This window comes from Eretmochelys imbricata, chromosome 6 (assembly GCF_965152235.1).
Source record: "Eretmochelys imbricata isolate rEreImb1 chromosome 6, rEreImb1.hap1, whole genome shotgun sequence".
Classification (NCBI taxonomy): Eukaryota; Metazoa; Chordata; order Testudines; family Cheloniidae; genus Eretmochelys; species Eretmochelys imbricata.
The window spans coordinates 86,709,660-86,729,778 of record NC_135577.1 but is presented as its reverse complement, the minus strand read 5'-3'; the positions used below and the strand labels follow the sequence as shown (position 1 = coordinate 86,729,778).

Below are 20,119 nucleotides of genomic sequence, written 5' to 3'. Positions count from 1 at the left end.
AGGAGTACAGAAATCGATTTTAAGAGCCCTTTAAGTCGACAAAAATGGCTTCATCATGTGGACGGGTGCAGGGTTAAATCAATCTACGCTGCTAAATTCGACCTAACCTCGTAGTGTAGACTAGGGCTCAGTCATAGCCATGCCATCTACAATCAAATCACAGCATCCAGAGAGGCAGCGGTACCTGTATTTCTGATGATCATTCATAATGTCCACATTTTGAGTTTCTCTTGCTTCTTAAAAATGTCCTCTAAGCTATGTTTTGGTCACAGGGAGTAATTTTAGCCTACCCTTAAAAGAGCCTCTTTCGCCTGAGGCAATGTGCTCATAGGTGCTCAAAGGTTCTACTTTCATGCAGTACGGTGATGTTGCAGTATAAATGTCTAGATAAATTGATAGTTATACAGAGATGCTCAAGACCCATTTGTAAATATTTTTGGCCTGTGGCAACCCAGTAAATAATCTGGGGGTGGAGGCCCTGTGGTGGTTTCAGTCAGATCTTGCCCCCCCATGGGGGGGTTGGGTCCTGCCCAGCACTCACCCCACAGTGGCGGCTCCTGTGCTATGAGGCTGGCTGGGCTTTGCTCTCCACTCCAGGTGTTGCAATTTCTGAGATTGCAGCACGGCTCAGGTTTGGCCCTGACTCAAATTTGTGTGAGCGGAGTTGTGACCTAGCTCATAGGATTGGAGTGCCACTCAATCAAATTTGGCCTACCCGGACTCGTCGTCATGACAGCTGGGCTAAACCATAGTGGCGCTGGGACCCCACAGCTTGCTGTGCCTGGAGCAGGGAGGCGAGCCCAGACAGCTCCATGGGACAGGAGCTGTCACGTAACCCTTTGAAACATTTTGGTGACCAAAATTTTTTCTCTCAACCCATGGGTTGATAAACCCTGGTTTAAACAGTTGGCATGATTTAAAAATAAGTACAGATTGGAGCTCCCACTTCATATGACAAAGGATTGGTGAATCAACTCAGAGGACTGTAGAAAGCAGTGTTACATTGCAAGTGCCTTTCCTCTTAACTGGAGATCATCTCAGTGATGGAAAAACAGCTTTTTGGTGTCTTCCCAGAGATACCTTTCTGTTAGCATGGATCTCCTCTCTTGTAGGCAAATTTTGCTCCTCCAGTATCATAACACTGTTGAGCCAAAATCTTGGAACCTTTGTGTGAGCCTAGGATATTTCAGGAGTTCAAATTGGTCTTTGACTTATTTTCAAATGTTCTCAAAGACTACAGAATCATCTGATAATGCATAGGCTTGAGCATAAACATCTTATTGATGTCAAGTCTCTGAAATGATGAGTCACTTTTTCTGTTCCTTAGAAAAATACTATAGATTAACTATCATTTGTGATTCAAGTGCACCATTTAAATTTGTTCCCTGTAAGTTCTCTTGAACTCTTATACTAATGTAGTTTCACATGCTCTTTTTCAGGAGATGTTTATTCATATATTTCAACTATTTGAGTTAGCATTTCAATTTGAATTAGTGGACACATGTCTCTCAGCTGACTCCCTCAGTATGAACTTTCATAAATGGGAATCAGGTCTCCACAACACAGGTTGTTTGGGAATTCCCTCTCAACCAAACTATTCTCTTTCTTTGTTTCTTCCAACATCTTGCAAGTACTTTGAGATTATGGTAATGATGTATAGATTATAAAGCTGTCAAATGAAATATTAGCTATAATATTAATATTCATAGCTAGATGTTGATATTGTTTTTTCTTTATTTTTTCTCACTTGAAATTAATACTTATTTGACCTACAAAATAGGATGCATATTACTACCTCAGTCAAACTAGTACTTACCATAGGTCTTCCCAGCTTATTGTGGGGATATAAAATCCAAGTTCTCTCTTATCTGTAAAATAAGGTTATATAGATAAATAGTGAATTGTATTCATATGCTACAGCGATGGAGTCTGGCCTGTTTCTAGAAGTTTTGGGGGAGCTGTTACTGAGAAAAGATATAGGCAAAGTTCAAGTTATTTAAATAAATGAAAGTGAATTTGAGGAGATGCGTTTAATGTAGTGGGAACGAAGTCAGTGAAGGTGTTTATGGAGGAGGAGTTCATGTTCAAAAGTGCAGGAGATGAAGGTGTTTTTAGCAGCAGCATTTTGTTAATGTGAGAGACCGAGGTGAGAAGTGGGGAGGCCAGAGAGGATAGGTTGTACTAATGAAGTTGAAAGATGAGAACACCATGGTTAGAAGTTTAAGTAGTAGTAAAGAGAGGGTAGAAAGGATGAATGTAGAGGAATTAGTTACGATACAAAAGAAGAAAACCTAAAATTCACAAAACATCTAGGGTACGATTTATTTGTATTACCATAGCACTTAGGAACCCTAGTCATGGACCAGGACACCATTGTGCTAGGTGCCATACAAACACAGAACAAAAAGACAGTCCCTGCTCAAAAGCTTACAATCAAAGTATAAGACGAGACAACACATAGAGACAGACATAGGTTAGTATAAGGAAACATTGAGACAATGCTGGTCAGCATGATAGGCAGTAGTATTAGTGCATGAATGGCTAACTGTGATCAATATTTTTGTAGTCATCACAGCAAAAGTTTTAAAGAGATTTTAAGGAGAACAATTAAGTAGTTTTACAGATGCTTACGGGGAGCTTCTCCCACTCATGAGGAGCAGTATGGGAAAAAGCACAAAAGTGCTTGCTGGAAAATTTGTCAAGTGGCTGATGGAGGCTGATATCGTTGGGCAATCAGAGATGGGAACCAACATTTTGATAGTGAAAAAGAGATTATAGAAAGGGTGGTAGTAAGCCATGAAAGACCAGAAAAATGAAGACCAGCAGCTTATGTTTTATGCAATAGAAAATGGGGAGCCAGTGGAGGGATGCAAAGAGAGTGGTGACATGGTTGAAAGCAGTGGTCTAGAATGATCTTTGCAGCAGCATTCTGAGTGGATATGAATGGGGTAAGATTGCATTTGCCAAAGCCAGAGAAAAGGCAGTAATCAATATACTATGTGATGAGAGCTTGGATGAGAGTTTTAGCTGGGTGGATGAAAGTGAAAGGCTGTATCTTAGAGATGTGATGCAGAAAGAATCTGCAAAATTTAGATGCAGCCTGGATGTGAGGACCTAATGAGTAGTCCAAGTTGAAGATAAAGATACTAAGATTGTCAACAGTGATAGAGGAGGGAGAAGATGGAGTGTGATTAGGAGGAGGAAACATGAGAAGTTGCTTTTCTGACAGATTGCCTACTCATATTTAATGTGACAACGAAGAGTTCAGTGGTAGTTCCCCTGTGCAAATCAGTAGTCCTAAAACTGCTTCCATATTTACAGTATTGATGTAATTGAAAGATAATGAATACATATGTAAAATGATTTAGTTAATGAATACCAGTGTTGTTAATTGCAATGATTGAAGTGTGAGTGGCATTTAAAATGTGTAAGGGTACTGCTACTGTTTTCTTCCTTGTATTGATAAAATTTTGAAGAATAACTGTTCCTGCAATAAATAAAGCTTAGTAGTTTCTGCAAAATCTGTAGATTTTGCTTTAGACCTGTGAATCTTCATTTGCTTCACTTGAAAGAGTTCCAGATTTAGATTTGTCTGCTTGTCTATGTCGACACTTCTTGTTCCAGATTCTTTCTCTTTTGGTCCATTCTTGCATCCTCCCAATGCTAGTGGCAACATCCATTCACAATGAGAGTACAACTTGAGTTGGCCTATTATTATTTGCCATTGAGTTTATATGTGCCACTCAATTTATAGGTGCTAATAACTCTTCCCTAGAGAGCAGCCTTTTAAAGGATAAATATCTAGCCTATTATGAATAGATGTAGAAATTAACTACTGTATCTTATAGTTGCTATTGCAGATATTCAGATCCATACGCAATTTATAATCAGAGCATTTCAACCATGAAAATCAACTTGTTTTTAGGTTTAAAAAATAAAATTACTCTTGGGTTGTGAATTAGTAAATCTCAAAATTCTGCCATGTTAGTCTACATAAAACCCAAACACTCAGTTATTCTGTTCTTAATATATGAAAGCTGTTTGTTTTAAAGAATTGAGCATTGTATCCATACAATATGGAATATTGGTAATTCTGGCCTTAGCTTTCATGTTTTAAAAAAAGCTTGACACAGGATGCTGTTTTCAGCCAGCTATTAAAAATTCTATTAAATGTTGCTAAAATGAGCAAGTTTGCTAATTGGATGATTTTGCTGGGTTTGCTAAGTGAAGGTTTATATTAGTCTTGCAGTATTGAGATAATATAATAAAAACAAGTACTGCCCTACTAAATCAGAAACTGTACCAGGACTTTTTTCCCCTTAGACTTGGAAGTATGTATTTAGATTGGGAATGTCCTGGTCACTTTCGAAATATTAATTTTTGCCTCATTTCTGCCTTATTTATGTATAAGCTTCAGATGTAACAAGATAAACTAAAAGGTTTCATTTAGAGACTTCTTAAAGTAGAGCATTTTTAAAGCAGGTAAGTGTCTCTACCCTAGTTTTCCATGAAACATTTTATCCATTCAAGCAGACTTTTAAAAACAGCTTGTTTTGATAGCAGCTTGTTCTCCTGTGGGCCTTCAGCCTTTGCTTCCTGGCAGCACCTTTGGTGCGAAAAGAGAGTGATCAATTGGGAGACTATCAGTGCCAGCATGCATAGAGTGATAAGTTAACACACCACTGGGAATTTCTAGGGCCCACCAAGATACTTCACTTCTAATGTGCTAACAAGCTCATTTTTCTACCTCTTGCCTCTTCAGTTATTTTTTTTCTCAGAAGAGCTTAGAAGTTGAGTGCATCAGGCATAATGAAAAGCTCCGTAGGAGGGAGAAGCAATAACCCCATTTTTCTCTTTTCAGCCAAATAGAAAATTAGCTTCTGGTAATACACAAAGGCCAGTATTTTTTGTGTAAGGGGCACTGCTGTGAATCAAAGGACTCTATTAACTGCAGAAAATTCAGCAGCTGTGAATCTCCCCCAATGAAAAAAGTGCTTTTCAACAAGTTGTGAGATATGTAGTATTATTTAGACTTCAACCATCAGTTTCATCCCCTGCCACTTATATATAGCCTCTTAAAAACTGTGCTATATTAGTCTCCTGTGTTAAGGCTCAGTACTGTGTATGTCCCCCAACTTAAGAACTTTATATGGAGGGTTTTTTATTTCTTCTTTTCCTAGTGTTTCCATTATAATGTTTTCGGAGTAGAATTCTTCTGAGGTTCAACTATCTCAGTATTCAGAAAGAATTTCAAAAATTCCAGAGAGACAGTTGATTTCAATATTTATGTGTACTCAAGTTGTGGTATAAGCAAAGAATACTATGGTGTCTATTTTTTGATGGAAAATTATTTTAGACAAAGTATATTGTATTTATTGATTTTGGCCACATTTTTTCTTAGAGTATTTTACTCAAATATACTTCGTTTGTTGTAATCGCTTCCTGTGCGATAGTTACATATAAGGATTATCACTACATATCCCTTTTAATTGCTGAAATATAATCGTGAAAGCCAGAAGAGTACCTAAAATGTATTATCTTCAGTCCTAATTCAGGGCTGAAATTTTATTGCTCATCCTAATTGAAAATGGCAGGCTCATCTACTTAATAGTATTTAGTGCTTATATATAGTATTTTACATGTTCAGCCTACTTCTCACAACACACCAATGAGAAAGATAGGTAGCTATTATCCCCATTTTACAGAAAGGGAAACTGAGACCAAAAAAGGTAAAATAACTTCCCTAAAAATACATGGCAAGTCACCAGCACAACCAGGCTTAGAACTCAGGACTTCCGAACTGCCAACCCTCAGATTGTTCTTCCACTCTGTGAGGCCTCTTACTAAAATATGAAAACAAAAATATGTTCATGGAAAATTTTAATACTTGCAAAGAGTAAATCATTTGTTAAAAATACACATGTTAATGAGAATATACTGTAGGAGTATGTTTTTTTTTCTTTTATGCTCATGTAAGATATTTAAATATGGCCTGCCTAACTCAACACACTGAGTCCAGCTGGACAACTTTAAAAGTTGTGGAAGAAAAGGTTAACTGATTTCTCAGTTCAGGATCTATACAACATGAAGTCAGCATGGTCGTTTTTCTTGATAATTGTATGTTGCTACCTGCTGCTCTACATTTTGACAGCCATTTCCATACTTGCTTTCATGAACAGCAGAAATATTCTTTTTTTTTTCTCGCTCTCTCTGTGCTAACAGCACAATCAGGCCTGCTGGAACAAGAAACCTGGAGAGGGTTCTTCTAAAGCAACAACACTTCAAGATACTGGTCTCCAGTCAATAATATCAGAGAGGGAGAATGTGGTGAAAAGGAAGTACGGTATTTTGCTGTCAGTGCCCTCCGACACTCTGTTAGCCAGTATTTAGGGGTCCTGCAGATTCTTTACAAATATGTCTGCTTTTTTTAATGGCATAATTGACTATGTATTTTTTTCTGATACTCATTTTAAGCTATGTATTTATCTTAACTACATGAATTTGTTTAGGGATTATGGAAACAGTTATTTTTCACTGAAAATATATAGAATTTTTTTTTGAGAGAAGGATTCTAGTTTGTTGTTTGTTAATGATAGTTATTTTTCACACTATACTCCTACAAATTACAATTACAGAATTTTTAAAACCTAATTTTAAACAGTGTTATGACCAAGTCAGTTTGCTGCTTTAGAAAATAATCTGTAATCTTAGGTTGATTGAAACAATTTTGAGGTGCATAAGAAAAGAAAGTAAAATTGACCTGAAGGCAGTGTGTAGCCTTATTCAAAGATATTTTACTTTAGCTGCATCCAGCTGTTGGAACAGTATTATAACTGAAATAGCCTGAGCCATGAGGTACACATCAGGTACATAACCTATCCCAGTGTTCAGAAGGGGTTCAGATCCAGAGTTTAGGTTCAGACCCATCTCTAATTAACGTATGTTGCATTATTTAACTATCATTTTTATTGGCTAACTAAAATAATGTTATATAAAGATTTGAGAATAATTTAATTTAATCCAAAAATGCCATACTTTCAGTGTTAGTAAACTGCAAATGGTCATTGAAATTTATAATATGCACATACATGAATAAATTTGTTAAAGGGAATAACATAGCTGAATTACTGAGTAAGCTTTAGTGTTTAGCAAATGTGTGCTGTGATTTAAAGTTGATCCTTAACTCTTGGGCAAACCAGTTATGAGGAGAGAGCTCGATATCTGCAAACAATTGTTCAACACCATCTAGAACCCACAACTTTTGAGGACTTTGCTGCTCAGGTTTTCTGTCCAGCACCCTATCACCATTTGCCCTCTGATTCAGGTAAGAAATTCAATAAAGAAATTCTTTCCATAGTGTTTAATGACACTTAAAATGCAGTATCCTTACTTATAAAATCTGTAAATTCCAAACTTTTATGTATTATGAAGACTGATCATTAATCTGAAAATGTACAAAGTGATGTTATATTTTCATATTTGAGCAACTGTGTAATTCATAACCACAGGAGAGTTGCCTTTAATTCCTTAGTTTGTTGCCTGGCACTATGATTTGGCAAAACATTTTAGTAGAGCAACCAAGTTCTGTATTTTTACAATGAATGTTTATCACATGCTCAAACTAAATCTCTGAGCTGCGGGCTGATGAATCCTCAAGTATTATTCCTAGACCTTCTCTAAGACAGCTTTAGATTGCTATCTTGCTGTAATGTAAAAGGTCAATTAAAATGCCAAGAAAATTTTACATTCACCAACTTTATATTTTCAAAATATTAAGAAGCAACAAAATTGTTTCAGATCCATTTTTTATCTTTAGGAATCTGTTTTATAAGAAGGTACTGCATTTTCAGTTACTAATAAAAATAATAATCACTAAGAAAATGAGAAACTCAGGGCCTTCCTGTTCTGATGATGATTTTGTGACTCCTTATGATTATTTCATTTATTTTATTTCCCCTCTTTTTAGATCATTAAATATCAGTTCTGTTTATCTGAAGGTAAGACAAAATGTCCAAAAACACCCTCTGTTCTTACTACTTTTACTAAAGCACTAAACTTGTAACCAAGTTATATGCAAACTTTTCTTGTTACCCTTGTTCACTCTAAAAAGAATTTCACATTGATTGAGAAATTACCACTACATTTTCTTCAAGTTTTAGTCTTTTACTAATCCCAGGTCTGCATGAAACACTAACAGTGGTTATGGGATTAAAGCAACTAATGGTAGACACAGTTGTTGAACTAGTAACACTTTATTGTGTTGACCTTTTGTTTCTCAGCATGAACAAGTAGTAATGAATGGCAGTGGTGTGTTTTGTACCCTGTACTGTCTTGCATTGATGTTCCATAATGGTGCTGTAGGAGAGGAAGAGGAGAAGAATGTATAACACTTGAAATTTTTTTGATAAACTTGTGTAATTTTAATGCAAAGCAAAGCAAAATGCCATGATTCACACATTTGCAGTTGAGTAAAATCAGTTCAGTTTTCTTCTTAAAACAATAGACGGAAATCAAATGAGATTAGAATTGGTAAATTGGTACTTCTTTATATTTGGTTTTCTGATTGCAAAAATGTCTAAGATCTACATAAATACATTCTAAAACACATGGGCTACGTTGGTCGAGAAAAGATTAAGGACATCTTAAAAATACTGGAAAAGCTTAAAAACACTGCGATTACTTTGTTTGAAAATGTGACAGGAAGTAGGAATGTAATAGAGGTATATAGGATTGGAAATTGGATAGTGAAATCTAGCACAAGTGCTCAAGAACAAGTGGAAGCTAAATTTAAATACAATAAATGTTAAACTGAACAAATAAGCTAAATACAAGAAATATGTTAAAGTAACATGTTTTTTACACATCTCTTAATCAGCAGACTTGATTGCTACAGGATATTGACCTATTTGAGATTCAAAACAGGATTCCTAAGAAATTTAGAAATAACATTTATATTTACCCTACTAGTGTTTATTTAAAGGAAAAATACCTGTGCTTCCTCCTTCCTAATGGTATTCAGTAGTTATTCCACATGGTTGGAGTTGCCTTCTCTCTCTCTCTCTCTTCTTTTTTTTTTTTTTTGTACTTACTCAGGTATTTGTTTCAATTGTATCTATTCGCTTTCAGTTACCTCCCTGCACTAGAGGGTATAGTATGCACAATTTGTCTGGTGTATTTTTGGGGAGAAGTGGAGCAAAGCCACCTTCCTCTGAAGCATCGATTATCAAACACTTGGTTAGTTAGACCAGTGGTCTGTTCTGGAATGGCAATTCCTGTATTCCTTTTAAAATAATCTTTCTTGATTTTCTCTAACTGCAGTTTGAACAAATACTTTTAAAACTTTATTTTACGTTAAACAATTCTACCAAATGAACTATTTTTCAATGGCAATCTCAACAGGAATATTATAATTATTCTTACATATGAATATATAAACCATGTATGTACTGTATCTATTATAGACTTCATTAAAAAAAAAAGTTATAGACACAGTTTAATTTCTGCAAATAACTTATATTAAACAAGTGTCTTTTTATAAATGTTACATATTTACATGGATAAAAGCTATGTTAATACAAATATGATAAAGAAGTATTGCCATCCCTGATCAGAGCCCTGAGTACTTGGTTCTTTTATTATTAAAAAATCGAATAGATTAAATTATGCAATCATTGTCTAAATATTAGTGGTCATTGAATGAAAATGAGTACATCTTACACAGCAGTTACTTATTTTTGCTAGCTTCACGTGTGCAGAGTAATCTATAAATTATAAGAGAAACAATGAAGAAATCACTTTTTTAAATCAATTGGTTTTGAAATCTGGAAAATTACCAGGTACCAATTTGAGGGCAGATGGCTAAAACTAAATTCGGATTTTCTCCTCTTTATTCCAAGTAAATTAACAAACTTACTGAACCCTCTCTTGTCTGACAGAAATAAATATCACTATTCCAGGTAAATATTGAAATCCTAAACCTGGATTTCAAAATGCTTTCTCAAAAGGATTCTATAAAAAGCACTGATACAAATATAAGGCCTACACTATGTTGTTATGCCATTTACACACCATTAAAGCCAATGGAGTTATATGAGGGTTAAAACCATCATAACAGAGTGGAGAATTGGTCCCATGGGTTGAACCATTTTTACATCTAATTTCTCAACAACCTTAAGGATGCATCCTGTCTCACTAACCGTTGTATTTTTTAGAAATTGGGTTAAAATATTATTGTATTAGATTTCTTTTGGAGTTTTTACATTCATTTTAAAATATATTGACAGGTCTAAATTCTACTTAACCATGTGGGATATTTGTTAAATTTGATATGCTTGGTAATTCAAGATATATAATGGGGATATCTGATTTTTTTAAAATGCTCACTAATTCCACAGTTTATGGCCATTCTTGACTAGAAATAGGGGTGGCTGAAGAGGGACGCAAAATATTTTTAGGTTTTCAGTGTTCTGGGCCCCCAATTCCATTATTTTAATAACCTTATGGCAAATGTCTTCTTAAATCTAACCATGATCTCCAAGACCAGTCATATGTTAGTACAGCTGATGAATATAGGCTTTATAAGGAGGCAGTACATACAATTTCACCTTTTAGGGGAAGATTAAACTTACAGAAAGTGTGAAGCTAAGACAAAATCACCAACTGTTGTAAATACATTTGTCCCTGACCGTCTGTTGTTTAGTTTTGATGTGCCAATGTTTTGACCATATTTGAAAAACAGGCAAATTAAACACTGTTGAATGTTTTCAACACTGTGCTTCAACACACTGGTTAACTTTACTGAAGATGCAAACCTTAGAAAGAGCTGTTACCTTTATTTTGGTCACTACAGTTGTTTCTTAGAAGATGATAGTATCTGAGCACTTCCCAGGTGTTTAAAAATTGAAGTAATATCTCTCTCTCTCTCTCTCTCTCTGCCTATAGGAGAAATAGCTTGTTTGTCTTAATAGGAGCTGGACTTGCAGAATAGGTGGACACACTAAAATGATTTTGTTTTAAGTGAGCTTTACCGTGTGTTTGAGACAAACAGAATAGAATGGCTATTTTGCCTTCATGCTTGTCCTGCCTGTATCTTTGAATACAGTAACCTGTAATATATCTTTGAATACAGTAACCTGGGAGGTTGTAACAGTAACCTGAGGTGAGCTAATACCAGTCCCCAAAGTAAGACAGCTTTCTCTGATGCAGAGCAGGCCAGGATACTTGTCAATGTTAAAATCATGGCTGTGGAAGGGCTTATTGACAAAGTGAGGCTCAGATCCTTAGCTTGTTACTGAAGAGTTTTTTCCCTTTCCTGTTTTTCACTCCAATGCCGCGGACCACCGTAGATAATTATGCTGATTCCTATAAACAAAGTGTTCCTCTAGCACAGTTCATTTGGTCAGAATATTGTGTCATGAGATCAGTCTGGATCCTATAACCATTTAGCCCATCCCTGAACAGGGCAGGAGCCTTTTGATCCCATAGAGAATAGTTTAGTGACTGAACATTTCAAAACAATATTCACACAGTTCTTCCGGCCTCCTGTGCAGTAGGTATGTATCCAAATTTACAGGTAGAGGAACTGGGGAACATCGAAGTTGTGACTTGTCCACCTGACAGAAGGCCGTGAGATTTAGTAGTTTAGTTTTGGGACCGGGGATTATGATGGAGGGACTGAGTTTTAATCTCAGTTCTTCCATTAATTCAATGTAACTTAATCTCTCTCTCTTCCCTTCTATTTTCCGCTTATAAATGGGAATAAAGATGCTCACCTCTCTATGGGAGGGGATTGAAAATTACAATGGATTGTGATGTTTGAAATTCAGTAGCAAAGGTACTGTAGAACTGTAAAGGTTCATTATTAAGGCTGCATGGCTGGCAGGGCTGGGGAGAGAACTCAGGAATTCCCCTGCCTATCCCTGCTTTAGGTCAAGGTACTTGCAAGGATCATAATTATGGCTGTGCATAACTGGAATTTCCATCCTACAGAAGATTTTTAATCTTTGATTTTTTCATTCGAAATCTGAGCAAAAGACCAGAAATGCAAAATCTTTCCTAGAAAAGAGAATTTTGGGGAAAAAATTCTGTTTAAGAACTGTAAACAAAATATTATGCAATACTGGAGTAATACTTCCATCAAAATTATGTTATTTTTGAAGTATTTCTTTATCCAATATAATTGGTGGTTTTTCTTTTGAAAGTTGGTGAATGTTAGAATTCTCTTGACACTATAGGTAAAACACCATGCGCTGATTTACCCTTTGACTTTCACAATACAGCTCAAATGTTACACTGATATTTTTCCCTATTTCATCTTTTCAGCTGATTCCTTTTTTATGCTAGGTGTAATTCTGAGCATATTAAAAATGTGAAACAGTGATGGTGAACAGAAACCAAATATCAAACTTCCATTTTTGTTTTTCCTTCTAGGTTTTTTTAGGGAAGTATTTAACTGTTTTCACAAACTTTTTAAAAGAGCTTAAGATAGATGATTGGCATGTATTACATTTGTAGTAAATAAGGCTGCTGGATCTAGGTTATTTTATAGAACTCTTTTTTTTCTTTCTTTTTCCTTGTAACCTTTAGTTGGTAAGTAGAACTCCTGATTTCAGAGCTATTGCTTCATTACGCATACTAACCTGTCATTCTCTTTAACCTGTAGCATGAACAGCAGTTACATAATGAAATTCTATCTATTCTGTCATCTGTGCTCATCTGTTAATGCCCTTCAATCTTTGCGGTTTGTGTCTAGTGTCTCACACCTGTTACTTTTATCTTTTCTCCCCCCCCCCCCACTTGTGTCCACTCCTTCCTCATCACTTCTTCATTCTCAACAAAGAAAGAAATGCTGTGATATTTCTTCTCCTTCTAAAACCTCCACTAGAAAGCACTGGCCACATCAAGGTAAAAGGCAAAGGCTTGAAACGGAAAGTCTTCCATGCTAGCTGTGAATGGCATGCTGTGCAAAACATCCGTGGTTGTTTTCTGTTCTCTAATTCCCATGATTTGAAGTACTTTAATTCCTTATAAAATTAGAGCAAGATAGAATTTCAGAAAATGAAAAGGTGTGTGTGGGGGGGGTATTTCCCCACTTGCATTTTTTATAAGGCATAGGGAGTTAGGCACTATAGTACCATTCCAGATTCTTTGGCAGTGCAGTACCTAGTTCATGAACAGAATTACTATCACCAGCTGGGGAACAAATAACACAGTGCCTTTTCCTCCCCCTGTCACTTGGATGAGTCATGTCAGTTTGAACAACATGGGAAGATGTGGTCAAATAGAACATCTGAGTTGTTTAATCAGTTTGGTTTATGGCAATATGTTTTAGGTGCATACTTCTGACTTGAGTATGTGATTTCACTGGCCACTTTAGGGCATCATCAAAATAAATTATATTCAGAGATTTATATGTGTAATGAAGTGACACGCTCCATGCATTGAGCTTACGCTGAGGAGTGGTAGCCTCAGTTTTGATTGTTACATCTATGTTGTACAGAAGAGGCCAGGGTACAGGAAAAATATAGGTTGAAATTCTGGTCCCATTGAAGCCTATTGAAGTTTTACCTTTGATTTAAGAGGGATCAGGTTTTCACCCATAGTTTCTACAGGTCAAAGTGATCAGAAAGGATTCAGGTAATGAGCTAAATCAATCGGCCTGGCTGTGCTACAAGTTAATTATAATTAGTTAAGTTTATCTGTTAGAGTTGAGTGAATAATAGTTTGTGGTTTGATGGCAATTCTGAAAATTCAGGAAAAAATGGTTTTGAGTTGAAATGAAAATGGAATTCCTTGATTCTTGGGGGGGCATTGTTTTTTTTTGTTTTGTAATCAGAAAAATTGGGGGGGATATGAATTGGATCAAAAACTAAATGTTTAATTTCAACCTCAATTTTTTTGATTTCAGGCATTTTCACAGTAGCAAAGGCTTAGATTCATAAAATGTGCGGGGGGAAGGAAAGGCCCTCTTTTATACTACTTAGTTCAGTGGTTAGGGTTACTCATGTGGGATGTGGGAGACCCCGGTTCAGTTCTCTCCTCTGCCTGGCATAGAAAAGGCATTTGAATTTCATCATCTCCACAGTGCAGGAGAGTGTCCTAGTCTCTGAGCTATGGGATATTCTGCTGTGGATCTTTCTCAATCTGTTCTGTTGAAGCTGTTCCATTTATTATAAATAGTCACGGGAGTGGGGACTTAAACTTCGGTCATCTCCCACATCCTAGTGAGTCCCCTAACTACCAGGCTATAGAGCAGAGGTCCCCAAACTGTGGGGCATGCCCCTTGCGGGAGGGGAGGAATGTTCAGGGGTATGGCTAGGGTTCAGGCCAGCATCCACGGAGGATGGGGAGGAAGTGCCACCCCGCCACAGCCCCAGCCAAGGCTCCGCTCCCACCCCTGCCCCCAGCATCAGCCCCCTTATCCCTATCCACACCTCCCACCAGAGCCACGACCTTGCTCCCAGCCCCAGCTCGGGGAGGGAGAGGGGCACAGACAAGGGTAAGGGGGGGCATGAGGTAAAAAGTTTGGGAACCTCTGCTATAGAGTCTGTTGACCTGTTCATTGTCATTCATAGGAGCAATCCATAGTCATTGGGCCAGGGAAAGAGCATGAGAGTGACTTGATAAGCCAAGTGTTTAGACCTAGAATGTAGGAGACGCAAGTTCAAGTTCCTGCTTCAATGACTACTTTAATTTTTTTTGTGTTTTGTTTTGTTTTTTAAGTAGAACAGCTTTAACAGGACAGATTGAGAAAGACCCACACCAGAATATCCCATAGGCTGGTGACTAGGACAGTCACCTGCAGTGTGGGAGGTGCAAGTTCAAATCCCTTTGCTTCATCAGGGGAATTGAACCTGGGTTTCCCACATGCCAGGAGAGTATTCTAAGCACTGGCTAAAGCAGCAGTTCTCAACCCGCAGGCTGCATGTGGACCAGCTGTGTGCTAAAAGAAATTCAAAATGTGCTGCTCTGGTCTGGCACGGGGTGGGGCTGGCTGAGGGGAAGACCACATAAGGCAGCCTACAGGAGCATTGCTGTCGGGGGAGAGTGGGTCTTTGGGCAGGTTTGGGGGGGCTCTGGGCAGTGAGGGGGTTGAGCACTGGAACTAGCGGTTTGCAGGAGTGCTGCAGCACCCCCAGGTTTTAGGTGGGGCTCCACTTCTGGCCCAATGCCTCAGGTCTGGCTGCTGGAGCTCCGTTCCTGGTCTGGCGCCAGGGGTCCTAGCTGCCAGGCACAGTGGAACTCAGGTCCCGGCTGCCTAGCCCCCCCATGGCAGGGTCCGGGTCTGGCTGCCCGGCCCCACGCGGTAGGGTATGGCTGGCAGGGTCCAGCCTCATGCTGTAGGGTCTCCAATGCGGCTGCCCAGCACTATGCAGCGGGTCTGGGTCCCAGCTGTCTGGTCCCACACCCAGGGCTTCGCTCCTGACCCCACTCTGTGGAGAGGTCTCTGGACAGGGGGGCACTGGGCATAGGGACTGTGGGGGGGAAGGTTGGGAGGAGTGTGCTGTGGTTCTCAACCTGCAGCCCACAATGATAAACAGGTTGAGAACCACTGGACTAAAGGTTATAAGGGACACCGTCTTCCACACCCCTGTACGTGTTTTGTTAATCTGTTACTTTGTTTACATGAAAATGCCTGAAATCAAAACAAAATATTTCAAGATGAAATGCTTAGTTCTGACATTATCTAAACATTTCAAGTTCTTCAGTTTGGTCAAAACTATTTAGCAAATTCAACACATTACTGATAGTTTCAGGTCAGCTGAAACTACATTTTTTGGCTAATAAACTATTCAAGGAAAAAAATTCACCCAACCCTGTTTATTGTAGATGCTCAAGAGGGACTGATGAACACAGTTATAAATCTCTGCACGCAGAAATAATTAGAGAGAACGCAAATTTGATATCACGTTTGTTACTTTTCCTTTGGCATCTTTTTGTGGGAAAGGATGTTGAGGACAGAAGAGTTGGGTGGTGTGGTTTTCATAATCAGCTCTCAAAAAAAGGCTCTGGGCCCACTGAGGGTGTTCAGGTAATGAGTTGCCTTCTGTAATCTTAAATTCATCTTGTTCCTTTAATAAAGAAAATAAAACATGTACCACATCCAATTAGTAAGATCTGTTCAAGCTTCTGCCTTGTGCATCTGGAGGAATCTCTCTTCTGGTGCTTTTTACTAAAGATTAGGTCCTATCAAAAAGGGCTCCTTACTGATCCCCTTCCCCCAGTTCTGCCTTTTCAATTGCTTTCCTAGAATTCACTGCATGCTCACCAAGCTGTTAAGCCTTCACATTCTGACTGCCAAGTGAACTCGCTTTCTCTCTGGTTATAGTAGGAATAATAACTCTCCATCCTTGAAGAAAGCCGTGGTGCTTGCCCTCATGGTGAGGGGAATGGGGGTGTTGCCCATTTCAACCCTGTCTCATTGCAGAGATTGAGGTTTACAGTACCTTGTAGACTAGTCAGAGTTTTTGGCATAGTTTTTTCTCTCGAGGTTAATGTGTTCTGTTGCTACTTTCATGTGCAGTGAAGTCTCCCACAGTTGGTAAAGGGTTAGTATATGCTGCGCACTGATGGCGGAGCTCCAGTTCCCATCTGTTCCGTGTCTGTAGATTTCCTTGCTGTGAGTGAGGAAGACTGTACTAACAAGCTTGGTGTCCTCTGCAGGCTTCTGCCCAGAGACCCAGCCAGGCGAAATTCCAGCAGCAGCAGTGCAGGTGGACGGGACCGATTTAGCCTCTCCAATGTCTCCTCGGACTAGCAAGAGCCGAATGTCCATGAAACTTCGCCGCTCCTCTGGCTCAGCCAACAAATCCTAAACATTGAGAAACTTGCAGCTTTCTAATGAACAGTGATCAGCAACCCCCTAACGCACTGACTCTCTGCTTTCAGTTAAAGGAAAATGTCCCTGATATGTGTGTCTCCCATAGCTAGCACAGCCTTTTCCTGTACATTTATTTTAGACAGCGACACTGGAATTTTATTTGTAATTTAATATTTTAGCTTTTGTTATTTTTTTTTTTAATAAAACTCCAGGCTGCCATATTATTTTCAGTGTAGTTTCTTCTCTGCACTTTTTACCTTCCAGGATGATGATGTCTAACATAGCCACTTTTAACCCTGTTGTTAATCTCAAGGCACACACAGAATTGGAGACTGCAGTCTTATTACATTATATTTATTGTGCCCCCATTGAAATTTTCTTTGTAACAGAAATAAATAAATATGTACAATTTGAAAATGAATGTACAATTTTAAATTGAAAATGCATTTGTAACGTCCTCATCAAATGTCACAGGTAGTGTTAATGCACAGGATGTGTACAGATTATTTATGTTATAAGAATAAAATACTTAAAATAAATGGTCTTTTAGCATTTCAGAGTTCAAATAAGAGAATTTGCTAGCAGCACCAACTCCTTCACAATGTAATGTATCATTTCATAACTGTGCAGGTGATGCCATAACCTATGCCCAAATACAAGAAAAATCACTGTGCTGAAATTCTATTTATGCTTGGCTTCCAAATATTTTTATAACGTTTGCTTTTCTGAGTGGTATCAATAGTCAATTATTGTCTGAAGCTGTGGCCTTTATCATCAGGCTGCAGAGTTTAGATCTATATTACTCTTTCTTACATAAAAGCACTTTTCTGATGTAAATTCATTGCTACAGTGATGTGTACTTTTGAAGAAAAGGGAACATTCTCCAGGAGTCTGACCTGAAATGCTGGGGGGGTTTTCTAACCATATAGGTGCAGATTAGTACACATACCACCCACCCAGAGGTATTTTCCTACAGGCGATGAAATGCTCACATTTGTTTTGAGTTGGGCATATTCTGTTATAACGAAATGTAGCATGGCATTGGTACTAACTGCATGTGTAAATATACCATAAGGCAACAATAGAAATATAAATTATGTATTGTCATTCATGTAGTATCTACAAATTTGTAATGGTTAAAGAGAAGACATGCTATTTAATAATACAATAAAATTATTCTTACCACCTTCTTTATATTATCCATTCCTCTGCAAAGATTGGACTCTTGTTATTCAAATCAATGAGTGGCTTAGTCTGTTATCAGATATATTAGAGGGTTTGGGAAGGGTTGGTGTAATATGTGATTTTGTTTTCATCCTTATTAAATTTGGTGTAAATTCTTACATCTCTAGCCTTAGCCCCTCATAGTGCTTCCAGCACAGATCCTCTGAAAACATGAGAACATCTTGCTGTGTGAGCTATGTGCTCTTACCTAGTTGCAGGAACAGCATTTGATGGTCATTATATGGTTTTAGTCTGTTCTTAGTTCATTCTGTTTGATTGTAGGAGCAAAGATTAAGGCTGGCGGTGCGATAGTCTCATTCATTGAGTTTCTCCAAGGGAGAATTTACTTTAAGGAAATTAATTAGATTTGTGTAAAACCTCCCTTTAGACTTTCGGTACTTTTTAAAAGCCTTCCTGGAATACCAAATTACAAGCCATTTTGGTTTCTCAACAGATCACTGCAAAGATGCACTTCTGAAATAATAGCACTCTTCAGATAAGTTCTGACAAAACGGTGTTATTGAGCTGAAACTTTTGCTTCAGCAGGAGTTTTGTGTGAAGGTTTTCCCCCATTTATAGATTGACTCTTCTGAGTTCTTGAGCCAAACAAGGGAAACACCCTTCTCATTCATAATTGTACTCAGGAAACTAATATTGTCTCTTTAATCTTGTGTTATATAAGTCTCACTACTCTGTCTTCGTACTTTTATTTGTGTATAGATGCTAAACTGTGACGAAATAATTACTGTAGAGGATGCCAATCCAGCTATTTTAAATTTCTTCTTCTGCTCATTTGAGAGGGTACAGGTGTTGATTATTTTAATCCATTAGTCTATACAAAATCACCTGCTAACCCATTCCTATCAGCTAGCTTCAGGAAAAGGATTAGTTTTAAATCCTTTATTAAAATATCATTTTTGCCTAAGTTTTACCATCCTATTTTGAAATAAGTTTTTGTATGTAGAGATTCAGGAGGAAACATCACTATCTTTGCACTCTGAATATGATATTCTAAAACTTTTAGACAGAGCCCCACAATGTGGGGAAATATATAGTCAATGCACTTATTAATGTAGAGAGAGACAAGGTGGGTGAGAGAATCTTATTTTTCAACAGGCCTCTTCACCTTGGATGGTCCCTTAGAATGTGTGTTAACTACTTAAATACAAGTTGAAACAGATTGTTTAGCTTAACTGTGACATGGAGTACCTTTCCCAGACCTGAAGAAGAGCTCTTTGGGGCTCAAAAGCTTGTCTCACCAACAGAAGTCGGTCTAATAAAAGATACTACTTCATCCACCTTGTCTCTCTAATACCCTGGGTCCCAATGGCCATAATACTGGAAACTTAATATTGCGTGTCAGTATAGAAGGGGCGCCTATCACATCTGCTCTTTAGCAACATGGTAGAAGGATTGTGTCTTCTAAACATAGCTAATGTTCACAAAAGCAGTGGAGGGGCTGGAGTGTGAGTTAATTGAGAAAGAGGGGATTCGGGATCGTAGCCGCTTGGAATCCTGGGCGCTGAAATGGATCGTTTACAGGCATCCTATGTGGTGGTTTTGTACTGGTGCTCTTTGCCCTAGTTCTGGATAAAACACAATGCAAGGAATGTACCCATTTCTGTGTAATGTCGTGGCTAAACTAGCAACCCACTAAAATCGCAAAAGCTTTCCACTTGTTAGAGGGGAGCGTTTCGCTTACACTACATTTTCTAGAGTATACAACATAGAGTGATCAGAAAATGCGCAAATAGCTAACAAGCAGTTAACACTTCATATTTTAATAGCCAATAATAACCAACAGCAGACAGTACGGTTAATTCTCCATAAGTATTGCTAGTTATATAGGACTTGACACTGACTTAATATGAACATTTAACCTTATGTACTTTTAATACAGGATACAGCGAAGAAAACACTTCATAATAAATTATTAAAATTGAGGAGCCGGGCTTCTATTAAAACAGTTTAACTAAGCCAGTCTCCCTTTTTAACGAAAAATAATACTCTTTTTAAATAGGATATTTACTTCTATCCTGGGGGAGAGGGGACAGGAGATTTACTTTCACTTTGTCA

The 20,119-nt window shown here is 37.9% G+C and overlaps 1 protein-coding gene across 4 annotated transcripts in view; it reads left to right on the top strand.

Moving 5' to 3' along the window:
* Positions 1-18,018, top strand: part of RALGAPA1 (Ral GTPase activating protein catalytic subunit alpha 1) — a 238,597-nt gene extending 220,579 nt beyond the window's left edge. For 2 of the 4 annotated variants that reach the window (XM_077819062.1, XM_077819058.1), the window contains exons 39-41: positions 7,200-7,324; positions 7,967-7,997; positions 16,663-16,800. In XM_077819062.1, the coding sequence (XP_077675188.1) occupies positions 7,200-7,324; positions 7,967-7,974 (133 nt within the window). In that variant the 3' untranslated portion in view covers positions 7,975-7,997; positions 16,663-16,800. Of the gene's footprint in view, positions 1-7,199; positions 7,325-7,966; positions 7,998-16,662 lie in introns of all 4 variants that reach the window. The other 2 variants (XM_077819060.1, XM_077819057.1) reach the window with 1 other exon arrangement.
* The last annotated feature ends 2,101 nt before the right edge of the window (positions 18,019-20,119 follow it).